A 16,818-nucleotide genomic window follows, 5' to 3' on the forward strand; every position below is an offset into this window, starting at 1 on the left:
CAGATGTTTCATCATTAGTGTATAGGAATGCAAGAGACTTCTGTGCATTAATTTTGTATCCTGCTACTTTGCCAAATTCATTGATTACCACTAGCAGTTTTCTGGTACCATATTTAGGATTTTCTATGTGTAGTATCATGTCATCTGCAAACAGTGACAACTTTAATTCTTCATATCCGATTTGGATTCCTTTTATTTCTTTTTCTTCTCTGATTGCTGTGGCTAAAACTTCCAAAACCATGTTCAATAATAGTGGTGAGAATGGACAACATTTTCTTGTTCCTGATCTTATAGGAAATGGTTTCAGTTTTTCACCATTGAGAACTATGTTGTCTGTGGGTTTTTCATATATGGCCTTTATTATGTTGAGGTAAGGTCCCTCTATGCCTACTTTCTGGAGTGTTTTTATCATAAATGGTATTGAATTTTGTTGAAAGCTTTTTCTGCATCTATTGACATGATCATATGGCTTTTATCCTTCAATTTGTTACTATGGTGTATCACATTGATTGATTTGTGTATATTAAAGAATCCTCACATCCCTGGGACAAATCCCACTTGGTCGTGGTGTATGATCCTTTTAATGTGTTGTTGGATTCTGTTTGTTAGTATTTTGTTACCTGTATTCTTTTCATTCTTTTTTCTTTATTCTGCTCTGCAGTAGTTTTTTCCACTATTTTATCTTCTAGGTGACTTATCTGTTCTTATACATCAGTTATTCTGCTATTGATTCCTTCTAGAGAATTTTTTATTTCATTTATTGTGTTGTTCATCATTGTTTGTTTGCTCTTTAGTTCTTCTAGGTCCTTGTTAAACGTTTCTTTTATTTTCTCCCTTCTTTTTCCAAGATTGTGGATCATCTTTACTATCTTTACTCTGAATTATTTTTCAGGTTGACTGCCTATTTCCTCTTCATTTGTTTGGTCTGATGGGATTTTACCTTGCTTCTTCATCTTCTGTGTGTTTCTCTGTCTCCTATTTTGCTTAACTTACTGTGTTTGGGGTCTCCTTTTCACAGGCTGCACATTTGTAGTTCCCGTTGTTTTTGGTGTCTGTTCCCACTGGCTAAGGTTGGTTCAGTAGGTTGGGTAAGCTTCTGATGGAGTGGACTGGTGCTGGTGTTCTGGTGGATGAGGTTGGATCTTGTCTTTCTGGTGGGCAGGACTATGTCCAGTGATGTGTTTTGGGGTGTCTATGACCTTATTATGATTTTAGGCAGCCTCGCTGCTAATGGGTGGTGTTGTGTTCCTGCCTTGCAAGTTGTTTGGCACTGTAGCTTGCTGGTCGTTGAGTGGAGCTGAGTCTTAGCATTGAGATGGAGATCTCTGGGAGATCTTTTGCCATTTGATATTACGTGGAGCAGAAGGTCTCTGGTGGACCAATGTCCTGAACTCGGCTCTCCCACCACAGAAGCAGAGACCTGACACCTAGCCAGGACCAAGAACCTGTGAGCCACATGGCTCAGAAGAAAAGGGAAAGAAAAAGAAAGAGAGAAAGAAAGAAAGAAAGAAAGAAAGAAAGAAAGAAAGAAAGAAAGAAAGAAAGAAAGAAAGAAAAGAAAGAAAGAAAGAAAGAAAGAAAGAAAGAAAGAAAGAAAGAAAAGAAAGAAAGGAGGAAAGAAAGAAAAGAATGTTATAACATAAAGAAAAAACTATTAAAAATAAAAATATTAAAAAGTAATTTAAAAAAAGAAAGAAAGAAGAGAGCAACGAAACCAAAAAAAAAAACCACACAGATAGAACCCTAGGCCACATGGTAAAACAAAAGCTATATGGACAACATCACACAAAGAAGCATGCACATACACACTCACAAAAAGAGAAAGAGGAAATATATACATATATATATTTATATATATAAAAAATAAAGGAAGAGAGCAACCAAATCAATAAACAATTCTACTGGTGATAATAACCTCTAAATAATAAACTAAGATAAATATCAAACCAGAAACAAATTAGATGCAGAAAGCAAACCCCAAGTCTACAGTTGCTGCCAAAGTCCACCACCTTGATATTGGGATGATTCATTTTCTATTCAGGTTTTCCACAGATGCAGGGTACATCACTTTGACTCTGGAGATTTAATTTGCTGCTCCTGAGGCTGCTGGAGAAATTTCCCTTTCTGTTCTTTTTTCACACAGCTCCTGGGGCTCAGCTTTGGATTTGGCCCTGCCTATGTGTGTAGGTTGCCTGAGGGTGTCTCTTCCCTGCCCAGACAGGACGGGGTTAAAGTAGTGGCTGATTAAGGGGCTCTGGCTCACTCAGGCAGGGGGGAGGGAGGGGTACGGAATGCAGGACAAGCCTGCGGTGGCAGAGGCTGGCATGACATTGCAACAGTCTGAGGCATGCCATGTGTCCTCCCAGGGAAGTTGTTCCTAGACCACGGGACCCTGGCAGTGGCAAGCTGCACAGGCTCCCAGGAGGGGAGGTGTGGATAGTGACCTGTGCTTGCACATAGGCTTCTTGGTGGCTGCAGTGGCAGCCTTAGTGTTTCATGACCTTCTCTGGTGTCTGCGCTGATAGCCGTGGCTCGTGCCCATTTCTGGAGCTCATTTAGGCAGTGCTCTGAATCCCCTCTCCTCGTGTACCCGGAAACAATGGTCTCTTGCCTCTTAGGCAGGTCCTTATTTTTTCCCAGACTCCCTCCCGGCTAGCAGTGGTGCACTAGTCCCCTTCAGTCTGTGTTGACGCAGCCAACCCCAGTGTCTCACTGAGATCTGACCTCCAAAGACTGAGCCTCAGCTCCCAGCCCCCACCCGCCCCCGGCGGGTGAGCAGACAAGCCTCTCAGGCTGGTGAGTGCTGTTCAGCACTGATCCTCTGTGCGGGAATCTCTCCACTTTGCTCTCTGCACCCCTGTTGCTGTGCTCTCCTCCATGGCTCCGAAGCTTCCCACCCTCCCCGCTGCCCACCCACCCCCTGGCTCTGCCAGTGAAGGGGCTTCCTAGTGTGTGGAAACCTTTCCTCCTTCACAGCTCCCTCCCAGAGGTGCAGGTCCTGTCCCTATTCTTTTGTCTCTGGTTTTTCTTTTTTCTTTTCCCTACCCAGGTACGTGGGGAGTTTCTTGCCTTTTGGGAAGTCTGAGGTCTTCTGCTAGCGTTCAGTAGGTGTTCTGTAGGAGTTGCTCCACATGTCGATGTATTTCTGACGTATTTTTGGGGAGGAAGGTGATCTCCATGTCTTACTCCTCCGCCATCTTGAAGGTCCCGTTTTAATGCTAATGGACGTTCACTTGTTCCAGTTTGGGGACTATTATGGGTAACTTTGCTTTCAATGTTCTTGTATCAATACATGTTTTTGGAACACAACTGTATGCATTTCTGCTAAGTAGATATCAAGGAGTAGAAATTATTAGGTCACAGAGAGGTCTATGTCCAGCTTCAGTAAATACTATTAGTTCTCCAAAGTGAATGTATCAATTTACCCTTATACTAAAAGTGTATTGAAGCTTTCCAGTTATTTCACATCATTAGCACTATTCTCCATCTTTATAGTTTTAGCCATCAGGTGGATATGTCATTGTGATTTTAATTTGCATTTCCTTTTGACTACTGACTTTGAGCAGTTTTTATGTTTACTGGTCATTTGGATGTTCTTTTTTCTGTGGTGTGCATTCAAGTCTTTTATCAAATTTTAAAATTAGGTTGTTTTTCCTTATTGATCTGTAAGAGAGGTTTATATCTTCTAGATCAGCACTATCCAATGGAAATACAATTTGAACAAATGTCTTAATTTTAAACTTTCCAATAGCTACATTAAAAAGTGTAAAAAGTAGCATATGAAGTTAATTTTACTATATGTTTTATTTAACCAATTATATCTAACTATCATCGGTTCAACATGTAACCAATACAACATTATTAAAGACATAATTTGTACACTTCGTTTTCATTCTAAGTTTTTAAATCTAGTGTGCATTTTTCACTTATATACATCCCAATTTTGACTAACCACATTTCAAGTGCTCAATAGCTACATATGGGTAGTGGATACTTTATTGTATATTGCAGGTTCAGATGCTTTTTTGCTTATATATTCTCCCATATATTGGCTTTGTTGTTCACTCTCATAATGATACCTGATACATATATATTTTTAATTATTATTTTGAAAGTTTCAAATTTAAAGAAAAGCTGCAAAAACAGTACAAAGAATTTCCTTATCCCCCTCACCCAAATTCCTCAATTGTTAAATGTTACTTCTCTGTCTCTCTCTTTCCATATATACATACTTTTTCTGAAATGATTCCCCCTTCTCCCTAAAAACTCTACTGTTACTCTCCCAGAGATTCTCTCATAAATCATGATCATACAACCATACCAATCTGAAAATCAACACTGGTAAACACTATCATTAAATCCACAGACCCTATTCAGATTTGCCAACTGTCCCAACTACATATTTCTGCTATCTCATTCAGGATCCTATCCAGGAATAAATGTTGCATTACATTATGTTCATCAGTATCCCTCAGTCTGAAGTAATTCCTCAGCCTTTCTATGTCCCTCATACTCTTGGTACGCATACATTAACTTTGTTTCTGTTAGTTTTCATATGGGATATATATTCCATCCTTTTACTGTTATTTCTTTAGCACTTAAAAATACCATTCCATTGTCTCCTGGCTTCTCTTTTTTTCTGTTGAAGAGTTACCCTCCAGGCTTCTTGTTGCTTCTTTAAAAGTAACCTGCCTTTTTTATCTGGCCAATTTCAAATCGTTCTTTTTAGGTTTTCATCAGTTTTACTATGATATGACCAAATGAAGTTTTCCTTGTATTTGTTTTGCTTAAGATTGTAGCATTTGTTAATCTCTGGTTCAATGTTCTTCATCAGTTCAGAAATATTCTTAACAATTATCTCTTCAACTCTTGCATCTGCCACATTCTTTCTCTCTTCATTCCTTGTGGAACTCCAAATACAACTGTGTTAGAACTTTTCATTGTTTCTCATCTGCCTCTGTATATTCTGTCTTTGCCTCTCCAGGCTTCAGTCTGAGTACCTTCTTTTGATTAATTTTCCATTTCATTAATTTTTTCACCTTTTATAATCTTCTGTTCTTCATGCATTCAGTTATTACTTTTGGTGACAGCACTTTTAATTTCTACAATTTTTATTTGCTTCTGTTTTACATCTAAAATTCTCCATCTTTTCATTTTGTTTCTTAAATACAATTATCAGCTTTTACCAATTGCTGTATTGATATATTACTGTTAAATCCAACACATTTTTATTTATTTTTACATCTTTATTGGAGTATAATTACTTTACAATGGTGTGTTAGTTTCTGCTTTATAACAAAGTGAATCAGTTATACATATGCATATGTTCCCATATCTCTTCCCTCTTGCATCTCCCTCCCTCCCACCCTCCCTATCCCACACCTCTAGGTGGTCACAAAGCACCAAGTTGATCTCCCTGTGCTATGCGGCTGCTTCCCACTAGCTATCTATTTTACGTTTGGTAGTGTATATATGTCCATGCCACTCTCTCACTTTGTCACAACTTACCCTTCCCCCTCCCCATATCCTCAAGTCCATTCTCTAGTAGGTCTGTGTCTTTATTCCTGTCTTACCCTTAGGTTGTTCATGACATTTTTTTTCTTGAATTCCATATATATGTGTTAGCATACGATATTTGTCTTTCTCTTTCTGACTTACTTCACTCTGTATGACAGACTCTAGGTCCATCCACCTCACTACAAATAACTCAATTTCATTTCTTTTTATGGCTGAGTAATATTCTATTGTATATATGTGAAATGAGACAAAAATCTATTTAAAACATTATACAAAATGTTGAATCTACTTATCCCCATTCAATTAGACCACTGCAACAGAACAAGTGGTTCCCTAGAATCATAATTCTTACAATGGCCTCATACATAGTCAAATGAGGAAAGCAGATAACTATCTCATAAATCTGTAACAGATAGTCTCCATAAATATCAGGCATCTTCTTTATGCTATCACTATGGTTAGAAATATACATGACAGGAATTGCTGAATTCTTTAAGGTCTTCATCAAAAGTGGCTACATATAAAACTTTGTCTAACTATTCTTCTGTTCTAAGTGGTCACCTGCAAAGTTTCCTTTGCACATGATTATCATTCAAAATAATCCATCATTTAAAGATTCAATGATTCTTGACAATCCTTGGAGCTACCTGAAATTCTGCTTAGCTTCTGAATTTTACCATTCCACAAATAGTAATACAGGAGATATACATAACATACAGACAGTCTATCTTTGACTGTACTATGTCTGGATTGACTTTAATGAAAAGTTGATACATTTGCATCAGTCTGGATGAAGGTGGACCCTGTTGTGTGTTATATGAGTAACATAAACATAAAGACTGATGGGGAAATTTTATCTTTCCCTGAGTACACTGAGATCTCTATTGGTTTTGTTTTTAGGGTCTAATCTATCTTTTTCTTTTAGCTTCTTACCTCAGAAACCAAGAATTTGCTTCATGATCACAAATTTCCTTGTTTTCTTTTGCTTCCTATGTTCATGCTGCAATCTTCAGCCTTCTTCTAAAATCTAAAGCCAAGTACAGGTATTTTAAATTCTGCACTTGATCTTAAAGTCCACACTAATCTCTGGATTTCCTTGGGGTTTATTTCTACTTTTTTTCTTTTTTGTAGGAGTGGTTGTTTTATATTGAATGCCAAACATTTTGCATAAAAAAGTTATAAAAATTATTTGAGTCTCGGATGATGTTATGCTAATAGATGAATTACTTTTGTTTCTGGTACGCAGTAAGGGTAGAAATAGATCATCTTAATGCAGCTGGGGACTGAGATGATACAAAGCTGAATTTCAGGATTTTTTGAGAGCTGCTCTAGTTCTTACTTACTTTTATTCCTGAGGTGTATTTCTTTAGAGTTCTAACAAAAAGTCCAGGGTGTTTTCCAGTCTCCCCTCCCCCATGGTCAGCCTAATTTTTGCTCCCCATCTTTCAGAGACCATCTGCTCAAGTTTCTGCTCAAATCCTCTGCTTCTCCACCAGGTTTTTTAAAAATTATTATTTTTTAAATTTATTTTATTTTTTTTATTTATATTTTTATACAACAGGTTCTTATTAATTATCTATTTTATACATATTAGTGTATATATGTCAATCCCAATCTCCCAATTCATCATACCACCCCACCCCCCACCCCACCGCATTTCCCCCTTGGTGTCCATATATTTGTTCTCTGCATCTGTGTCTCTATTTCTGCCCTGAAAACTGATTCATCTGTACCATTTTTCTAGGTTCCACATATATGCGTTAATATACGATATTTGCTTTTCTCTTTCTGACTTACCTCACTCTGTATGACAGTCTCTAAATCCATCCACGTCTCTACAAATGACCTAATTTCGTTCCTTTTTATGTCAACAAGCTTTTTAATTAGCGAATGTTCAAAGGGAACAGCAGCATCAACTGTTGGGCTCACCACTTTGGGCTACCCCTCCCTCCGGAATCTTGGTCCTGCAGGTTCTTTCTTCTTCGGTATATCTCTGATGTCTTGAAATATATATGCTTTATTGAGTCTGTTTTTTCTATCTCTTCTCACCTGGAGGATTATCTTGAAGCAAACCAATCTACCAATGAGGGAATATGTTGCCATAATTTCAAAGTACTTTGTGAGACATGTTTCATGTCACTAATAATGTAAACACTAATTTTCAAAAACCACTGTATTAAAAATATTAATTTCCTTAAAATATTAAAGAAAGTGAAAATTATCAAATTAATACTACATCTCTTTACATTTTGTTTACCATAATTTTTACTGTAATTATATTTTGAGTGGAAAGGAGGCTTGAAGCAAATTGTGCAATAATGTTGAGACCATATTTTTATTCCAATTAAGCTTTGTTTCTCATAAGACCTTCTCCTATATTACTGGGCTTTCTGCATTATTTGGTTAAAAAAAAAACAAACTTCTTCAATGTTGCTATATATGTCAGATAAAATCAGTTATTTTTGTAGAGGCCAGGAAGACATTTGAATGTTATATACGACTTGACACAATTCACTGTGTAACTGGGCAATGAGCTACAGGTATCCAGCTTCCCTGGCCCATTGACCAGGAGCATCGCCTCAGTAATTTCTAACAAGCAAAACACTTCTACAAGTTTCCAAGATATCCTCTAGGACTCAGTATTACCTCTTTTGGAGCCCCTATATTAGAGCTATAAAATCATCCCTGTAGACTGTGCTAGCCTTGGGTATGTGTGGATCCCAAGATCATCCTTAGAAGCCAAAGGTAGAATGTACCAATCACACTGCATCTTGTTGCCTCTCACACCTGACAACTCCTAAAGTTATCCTAAAATCAAGTGATAACAAGTTAGTGTTAATATCTAGGACAAAGGTAAAGAAGTCATCATACACGCTGATATTTCTTCTTGGGTTAGGATGGGAGTGCTCCTAAGCTAGCTAGATACTATTTCAGTAACAATAATCTCTTGCATTGTCATCTACCAAGCACCAGGCAATGAACTGCTTTAATTCTGTTATCTTAATCTTCTCAACAACCCTATAAAGAGGAATTATTGTTCCCAATTTAGAGGTGAGGAAACTGTGACTTAAGTAACTACCCCTAAATTTAAACTATTAAGTACTTCTGTGATTCCACTGCACTCTAACTGTTCCCCTAAGGATTCCAGACCTTTTAAAGCCTCGAGCACCACTTAGGGGTAGAAGGAGGTAACCTGATGGGAATTGCTTGAAGAAAAGGGAAAATGTGTCTAAGAGAGGCCTAATACAGAACTTTCTGGGCTCCACTAGGTCCCCAACTCCCCTCTTCTGAGCATTTCCCAGGAATCCCACCCCCATAGGCCACCACTGCAGAGACTGTGTTTTCCTACATCCCTGAACCTAGTAGCCTGGATTTCAGGGCATCCTGAACATGGGGGTACCTCCTTCTTCAGCAGTGCATTTCTGGTGGCCCAGCTTCCAAAGCTTTTCAGCCTACAACCTCAGATCCAGCAAACCCCCTACCTCTTGCCCAGCTGCAGAATTTTCACTTCCCTGGGCTCCTGGCCTTGGACGTGCAGTTCCTGCCCCAAGGGTGGCTCTGCAGGATTCCCCACTTGCTGAGTAGGCTAGCTCAGAGCCGCTCCTCTCTGGGAGTTGGCAGCTGGGGCTGACCAGCCCCACCTCTGTTTCCTAGGTAATGCAGTACACAAACTCTGGCCCTGGTGGCACTGCTGAGATGTGCTTCAATAAAGCAGGTAAGGAGGACTGTAATGGAGGAGTCAAGAGTAGAGGCAAGAGGAAGAGTAGGGAGGCTGTGAAAGAAGAAGGGCGAAGGGAAGGAAAATGCGCTTCACCCCCTTACATGGAGTTGATCTGGTTTTTGTGAAGAGCTGGGCCTGCTCTTAAGAGCTCTGCCCCGCCTCCCTACACCCCACCCGCCCCCAAGCTCTCACTTAGACCAGGGGTCTTCCCTCATGTGGAGTTTCTCCTCTTTCTTGATCTTCAGAGCCGCTGGTTAACTACTCCTTTGGAACATGTCAACAGAGGAAGGTCTTTCCTCACTCCTGTCCCCCAAGCTTGTTGGGGAACAAGTTTCTCCCTTTTAGGGGAGAACCCAACAGAGGGCCTGGATGTTACATAGCAGAAGATGTGAGTATTCACCTTGCCTTAGGTGGGTCTCAAGGTATCTAAGGATACCCAAGTTTCCTGGAAGAAAAACTCTATGGGATTTTTGACCTTCAGGGTCCCAACATGAGAAATTGCCCTCTGAAACCAGCTGTCAGGGCCAATATCAGAAATCAAAGGACAGTTGCTCCCTTTTTGCCTCCCACCAAACGCAAGCCTTGGCCTCATGCGGTCCCCAGTACAGTCCTCACCAAAAGAGACTCTATTCCTACCTCCAAAGGCAAGTGACTCAATAGCTCCCCTTAGTCCAAATCTGGACTGTGGCTGTGCTGGTAGGTCAGCTTATGAAATCATATAATCAGACTGACAGTTGCATTACAGCAGATTCATCTCTGTGGGGCTCAGAGGAGTGGATTCACTGGAAGTAGAGAAATGTCATTCACTCTACCTATCCAGCCACATTCCTTTGTAGAGTTGCCTCTGTTACTTATGTAATTGCTTGTATAGTCTTGATGCAGAGGAATCAAGAAAGAGCAACTGTGGCAGAGAAGATTCAGGAATACTCTAAGTTCACTCTGTTTTAATAACTATAATGTTCTCTATGTATGTTTTTTCTTTGTTTTCTATATACTACCGGAAGAGGTATGGCTTGGCATACAACCTCTCTAAGATCCCGACCAGTATAAAAGGATATGCTTTTGGAGCCAGAACAGCCGTGAGGTTTAAGCCAATTAACAAGGTGAGAAATGGCTGAATGTGCTTAGATTTTAGTGTGATCCATATTGCTGTGTGTATTTGCACTGGGGAGCAAAGCTGGAGGTTATGTAAAGAATATGCCCTGAAATTCAAGAAAAAAAGTCATTTGGGCAAAAGCTACTAAGAAGCCTATCAGAAAAGCTTGGATGTTAGCATTTCAAATGTGTGTGTGAGTATCCTGGGAGAGTGGATAACAATTCTCAGAATGAATGGTACCAAGGCAAGGCTTCAGTCTTGAGACACCTGATGTTAAAATACTGGAAGCTTTGTTTATATGCATCATATTATCTTGTCAGTTAAAAATAAAATCGAACTTCTTCACCCTTTTGTGTGATTGGACTTCAAGTCTTCAGTATAGGCTCTTAATCTCTTGTTGGACATTTTCTTGACAATTAAGCTCAAGGAGAGGGATACTGGCTCTAAAAGAATCTCTGAGTGGGATGGTGGGGGTAGTAGCTGCAATAAGTTACCTTGGCTCTCTACCCACTATAGGTTTATTTCTACATCCTAAGCTTTAGGTACATTTAGGTAGCTGAACCATACCCTTATCTTAGTTTTCTACCTACTATAGGCTTGTTTCTAAACCATAGCTGATACATGAACAGGAAAAGGATGATTTTGTTTTCTCTACTTAGAAGGCTTTTCATGTGTGTGTGTGTGTATGTACATATATATATATATATATATATATATAAAATATTGGTCTTTTTCTTGAAAACAGGATATGACACCTTACCCAGGCATGTACCAGACAGTCAATCCTCGAGAGCAAAAACACAAACACAATTTTGCTCCATTTAATTCTTTGCTGCCTCGATTTAGGACATACTCAAAGGACTCTTGCTATCCTGGGTATGTGTCCCTTTTTCTGGTGCACTTCAACAAATAGCAATAGGAAAGGAAGTACAAAAAGGGGTTTCATCCCAACCATGACCTCTAAATAAGAAATCATCTATCTTTAAAGATTCAACCTCTTGCTTTCCAGGTCTCTAGAATTATAAAATTGTAGAGTATAGTGATTCATTCAATAAATATTTATTGAAGGCCAGGCAGATTTGTAGGGTTCAGAGATTTTGCGTTAAACCCAACACACAAGATTCCTGATGTCTTATATTCTAGATTCTTATATTCTTATTCCTATATTCTTATATTTTAGAGCTTATATTCTAGAGTCCAAACAACGAGAAGCAAATAAACAAGAAAATATCAATGATAATAAGGAGAGTGACCATATTATTTGTTAGTCAGACAGTGACACTTCTCAGAATGAAAGGGTGTCAATTATACCAAGATGGTAGCCATAAACTAGGGCTGTCATGGGTGCATCAGGAAGTCTGGTGACCTGGTGATGTGCTGAATAAAATCAAACAGGATGATGATATCATACAGAGTGGTGCACTGGAATCTACTTTGGCAAGGATTGTCAAGATAGGTCTTTTTGGGGAAATGACACTATCTGAAATCACAATGACAAGACTGAGCTGGCCCTGTGAAGATCTGGGCCCAGAGCTTCTCAGAGAGGAGGAATAGCAAGTGTGAATGCTATAAGCTGGGAAGGAATTTGGTGTGAGGAAAAAAGAAAGAAGATTAGTTTGGCTAGAGTGCAGTGAGCAAGGAGGAAATGAGAACATAGGAGGAGGGGTGGGACTAGAATACGTAGGCCTAGTAGACCAAGGGAGGAATTCTAAGTGCTTTAGGAAGGCTTTCAGAATGTGTGGAATTGTAGGGCAAAGGGTCAAGTTCTTTCTTTCTTTTTTTTTTTTAAATTTAATTTAATTAATTAATGTATTTATTTAAAATCTTTATTGGAGTATAATTGCTTTACAATGGTGTGTTAGTTTCTGCTCTATAACAAAGTGAATCAGCTATACACATACACACGTTCCCATATCTCTTCCCTCTTGCATCTCCTTCCCTCCCACCCTCCCTATCCCACACCTCTAGGTGGTCACAAACCACGGAGCTGATCTCCCTGTGCTATGCGGCTGCTTCCCACTAGCTATCTATTTTATGTTTGGTAGTGTATATATGTCCATGCCACTCTCTCACTTTGTCACAGCTTACACTTCCCCCTCCCCATATCCTCAAGTCCATTCTCTAGTAGGTCTGTGTCTTTTTTCCTGTCTTACCCCTAGGTTCTTCATGACCTTTTTTTCTTAGATTCCATATATATGTGTTAACATACGGTATATGTTTTTTTTCTTTCTGACTTACTTCACTCTGTATGACAGACTCTAGGTCCATCCACCTCACTACAAATATCTCAATTTTGTTTCTTTTTATGGCTGAGTAATAGTCCATTGTGTATATGTGCCACATCTTTTTTATCCTTTCATCTGATTATGGACATTTAGGTTGCTTCCATGTCCTGGCTATTGTAAATAGTGCTGCAATAAACATTGTGGTACATGACTCTTTTTGAATTATGGTTTTCTCAGGGTATATGGCAAGTAGTGAGATTGCTGGGTCGTATGGTAGTTCTATTTGTAGTTTTTTAAGGAACCTCCATACTGTCCTCCATAGTGGCTGTATCAATTTACATTCCACCAAACCTCAGAATGGGAGAAAATATTTGCAAATGAAGCAACTGACAAAGGATTAATCTCTAAGATTTACAGGCAGCTTATGCAGCTCAATAACAAAAAAACAACCCAATCCAAAAATGGGCAGAAGACCTAAATAGACATTTCTCCAAAGAAGATATACAGATTGTCAACAAACACATGAAAGAATGCTCAACATCATTACATCATTAATCATTAGAGAAATGCAAATCAAAACTACAATGAGATATCATTTCACGCCGGTCAGAATGGCCATCATCAAAAGTTCTAGAAACAATAAATGCTGGAGAGAGTGTGGAGAAAAGGGAACACTCTTGCACTTTTGGTGGGAATGTAAATTGATACAGCCACAAGGTCTTTCTTTTACTGGTGAGAAATCCAAGGATCAGAGAGTGAGTGTAACTTTTTCAAGGTTGTAGTAAGGAAGTGGAGATGTTGAATCTTGATTCCCTCATCCATTCTATGTGTTATTTCCACAGCAAAGAGTCCACACCAAAAGACAAAGTGTTATGAACAAAGGCAATTATTAAATAATCCTATTATCAAGAAATTTCACCTGGTTCTGCTTTGCTGTCCCTAGATTACTGATAACTTTAAATTAGCACTGCACTTTTATCCTCAATTTTATATCATGAGCAGTACTTATGCATCACTGTGTTAGCTGTCTTTTATTACCCACCATTTCTGGGAACTTATGGTCTCTCAGCTAAGGATACTGAAGTTCTGGAAATATTTTAAAATAGAGTTGATTTTCACTTTGTCAAGACTAGATATCTTGAACGCTAAAACTTAGTTAGAAATACATTAAAAGGTAAAGGAATCCTATGTTAATCAGTTGGCTGCCTTTCCCCAAAAAGTTAGGACTCTAGATCAGAGGTAGAAATTCATATATGGCCACTAACTCATTACATATGATGTTTTGTGTTTTTGTTTCTAGCCCCACCACATACAACCCAGAGATAAAGCCACCCAAAAAAGTCACCTGGCCAATGAAATTTGGATCTCCAGACTGGGCTCAGGTTCCATGTCTACAGAAAAGAACATTGAGAGCAGAGGTAATAGGATTGGACTTCTATGGAGCCCTTTACCCAACACTTCCATGTATATCAGTGATTCTTAACCAGGAGTCTGTGAATAAGCTTCAAGAAATCATTGTCCCCCTGAAATTACTTGCACAGTTTTGTGTGTATATGCATATGGGGATCTTTTTGGAGAGTTACACAATTTCACTTGATTTTTAAATGTGCGTGTGAGCAAACAAGTCACATTTTCTTATTTAGTTCTCAAATAATCTATAGTAGTCCGAGATACTTATCCCTCTATGACTGAGGAGAAAACTGAGGCTCAGATGAATTAAGTGGCTTGTAGAAGTTACTCAACTTGAATCTAGGTCTTGTGAGTCCTAAGCCAGTGTTCTTTCCATCACACCACTTGCTTATTAGATCATCAAGGGGCTGTGGATCCTTCTGGCAAGAACATGAATTTCAGGGACAGACTGACTGGATTCAAATACTAGTTCCATATTTGCTTGTTTTGTGATCCTGTGCAAGTCCTCTAACTATTCTAAGCCTCAGTTTGCTTATCTTTAAAATGGATATAGTAATAGACTCAATCTGATAAAGTAGTAAAGATTGAGATATTGTAGAAAAGCATTTAGCACAGTACCTGTAACATAATAAATGCTCTCAATCCATGTCAGCTATCATAATTCAGGAGGTGCCTTTTTTCCCCTAGTGGAACTTTGGATTAATTCTACAAATATTTATTAAACGCCAAACGTATTAACATCATTGTGCCTATGGGTAACATTCAAGTATTAAACACATAATCTTCATTTTCAAGAAGTTTACCAGCTATACTTGACAATTTACCAAGTAGAAAATAATTCCTAGAATGATATATTCCAGAGTAAGATGACAAAGAGTAGATGTACAAAGCAATGTTGAGAGACTCACTAAGGCTAGGTTACCATGCAGTTGGGGTTCAGCTAGGCCACAACAGCTATAACGTACAGTTCTGTTTTGCACAGCCGGGAAGACCAGAGGCAGAGGGTTCTCATTTGAATATTGACCTAGAAAATATTCTTTCACTGCAGCTGCCCACAGACAAAGACTTTAGAAAGCATCGGAACCGTGTGGCCTACCTAAGCCTGTATTACAACTGAAAAGCTGTGACTACCTTCACATGCTCCTCCTGACCACAGACTCTCCAGGATTGAGGACAGAGCTGCTCTTGTCCTTCTGCATTGCTCTGGCCCGCCTGTCTGCCAGCATGAGGCACAGGGAGGGGCAAGGGGCTCATAACTACTATATGACAGCATAAAGACTAGTTCGGAGGGCTCTCTCTCCATGTGCTGGTTTGTTGTGTATACATGTGGATGGGTCAAGGGGGTTTCTACAGAGTGTTCAGTGGGGTGGTTTCACTTTACTGAAATACTTGTGGGTCCCTGCCCTCTAGCTCTAATTCCCAGGCATGAGTTTTATGTTTTCTATCACTAGCCCTCGTGATAGGTGACCGTTAGTCTATACATATCAAGGATTTGGATGGCTTGCTTGGCCTTGTATTGGGGCTTGCTAGATGCAGAGGATACTTAAAGGAAGAGTTAATATTTAGGTTTTAGGAGCTCTTCCAAGTGTCTGAGTTCCCCAGCATGGATTGGGGAGGTCCTGATTTGATTGCCTTTCCCAGATTTGTGTAAAACTCACAGAATCAAAATATACCCCCTTTCCCATTACATCATCTATTTAGTCTTTCAGTCATCATCGTATTGAGTTCCTACCATTCATCAGACAGAGTGACAAACACTGGGGATACAGCAAGAATCAAAATAAATTCACTTACTGGCTTCTTGAGCCTGGACTGAAGTATGAGAAGGACTCCCAAGGGAGGCTAATGGATTGGATCTGTTCCCCACTCCCAGTTTGAATGATGCCCTGAAGCCTTACAAGTTACTCTAGGTGTGTTAAGGTCAGAACTCATAGCAGCCACATTCAATGTACTTATCTAGACACTGGCCTGGGAGACAGGCCTTTTCCTTCCAGCACAAACTGAAATAACTCAAGTATGGTTCCTTCAGAAAGGGCATTAAGTATAGTCTACCTTATCTTTTAATGGGAAGGTCCCTTTGTGCCTACTTAGCCTTCTTAGTATTTATCAGACCAATGGCAAGTCTTCATGTGTCGGGATACCAAAGAGTGAGATACTGCTAGTGTCTCAAAAAGCTGTAGCCTGATGTACTCTTCAGGGTCAGCATATGATAAGTGTTAGCTGGTGAAAGAAGCACTAGGAGTTGAAACCTATTGGGAGTATGATGCTGAGAGGCCTAATTCCTTAGCGGCCAAGATCTTCTGAAGAAAAACGGTGAAAGACAAGTCCACTGGAAATCAAATTAGAATATTGAGATAATGCTAAATATACCTCAGTCTAAAAACTTTTACTTCATTTAATCTGATCATTTAAAGATTTCTATTATCTTGTCAAGAAGTCGGGTTTTTTTTTGGTACGTGGGCCTCTCACTGCTGTGGCCTCTCCCAATTGTGGAGCACAGGCTCTGGACACGCAGGCTCAGCGGCCATGGCTCACGGGCCCAGCCACTCTGCGGCATGTGGGATCTTCCCGGACCGGGGCACGAGCCCGTGTCCCCTGCATTGGCAGGCGGACTCTCAACCACTGCGCCACCACGGAAGCTTAAGAAGTATTTTTATGACTTGAGATAAATCAAGATTAACATTTCTCGCCGCTTTTACACACCTCCCTCCCTTTTCTCCTTTGGATCCACACACATGCTGCTTTTTTCAGAGGTGGTAATTTAGCATTCATTATTTTTTCTGACTTAGGGTCTTGGGCCCCTTCTTTGGAGGATATTGACAGGGATGAGAGAACATCTTTCACACTGT

The 16,818-nt window shown here is 39.5% G+C and overlaps 1 protein-coding gene across 2 annotated transcripts; it reads left to right on the forward strand.

The window, feature by feature from the left end:
• Positions 1–9,213: 9,213 nt before the first annotated feature.
• Positions 9,214–15,086, forward strand: LOC112396262 (protein pitchfork-like). Of its 2 annotated transcripts, XM_024739943.1 has the most exons (6): positions 9,214–9,232; positions 9,484–9,626; positions 10,243–10,341; positions 11,080–11,210; positions 13,860–13,977; positions 15,018–15,086. In XM_024739943.1, exons 1-6 carry the CDS (start codon positions 9,214–9,216, stop codon positions 15,084–15,086), a joined length of 579 nt encoding a protein of 192 aa, XP_024595711.1. The 2 variants fall into 2 exon arrangements, with proteins under 2 accessions (XP_024595711.1, XP_024595712.1); XM_024739944.1 differs by lacking the exon at positions 10,243–10,341.
• Positions 15,087–16,818: the final 1,732 nt, after the last annotated feature.

This window comes from Neophocaena asiaeorientalis, unplaced genomic scaffold, assembly GCF_003031525.2.
Source record: "Neophocaena asiaeorientalis asiaeorientalis breed wild unplaced genomic scaffold, Neophocaena_asiaeorientalis_V1.1 scaffold733, whole genome shotgun sequence".
In the NCBI taxonomy this organism is placed as follows: Eukaryota; Metazoa; Chordata; class Mammalia; order Artiodactyla; family Phocoenidae; genus Neophocaena; species Neophocaena asiaeorientalis.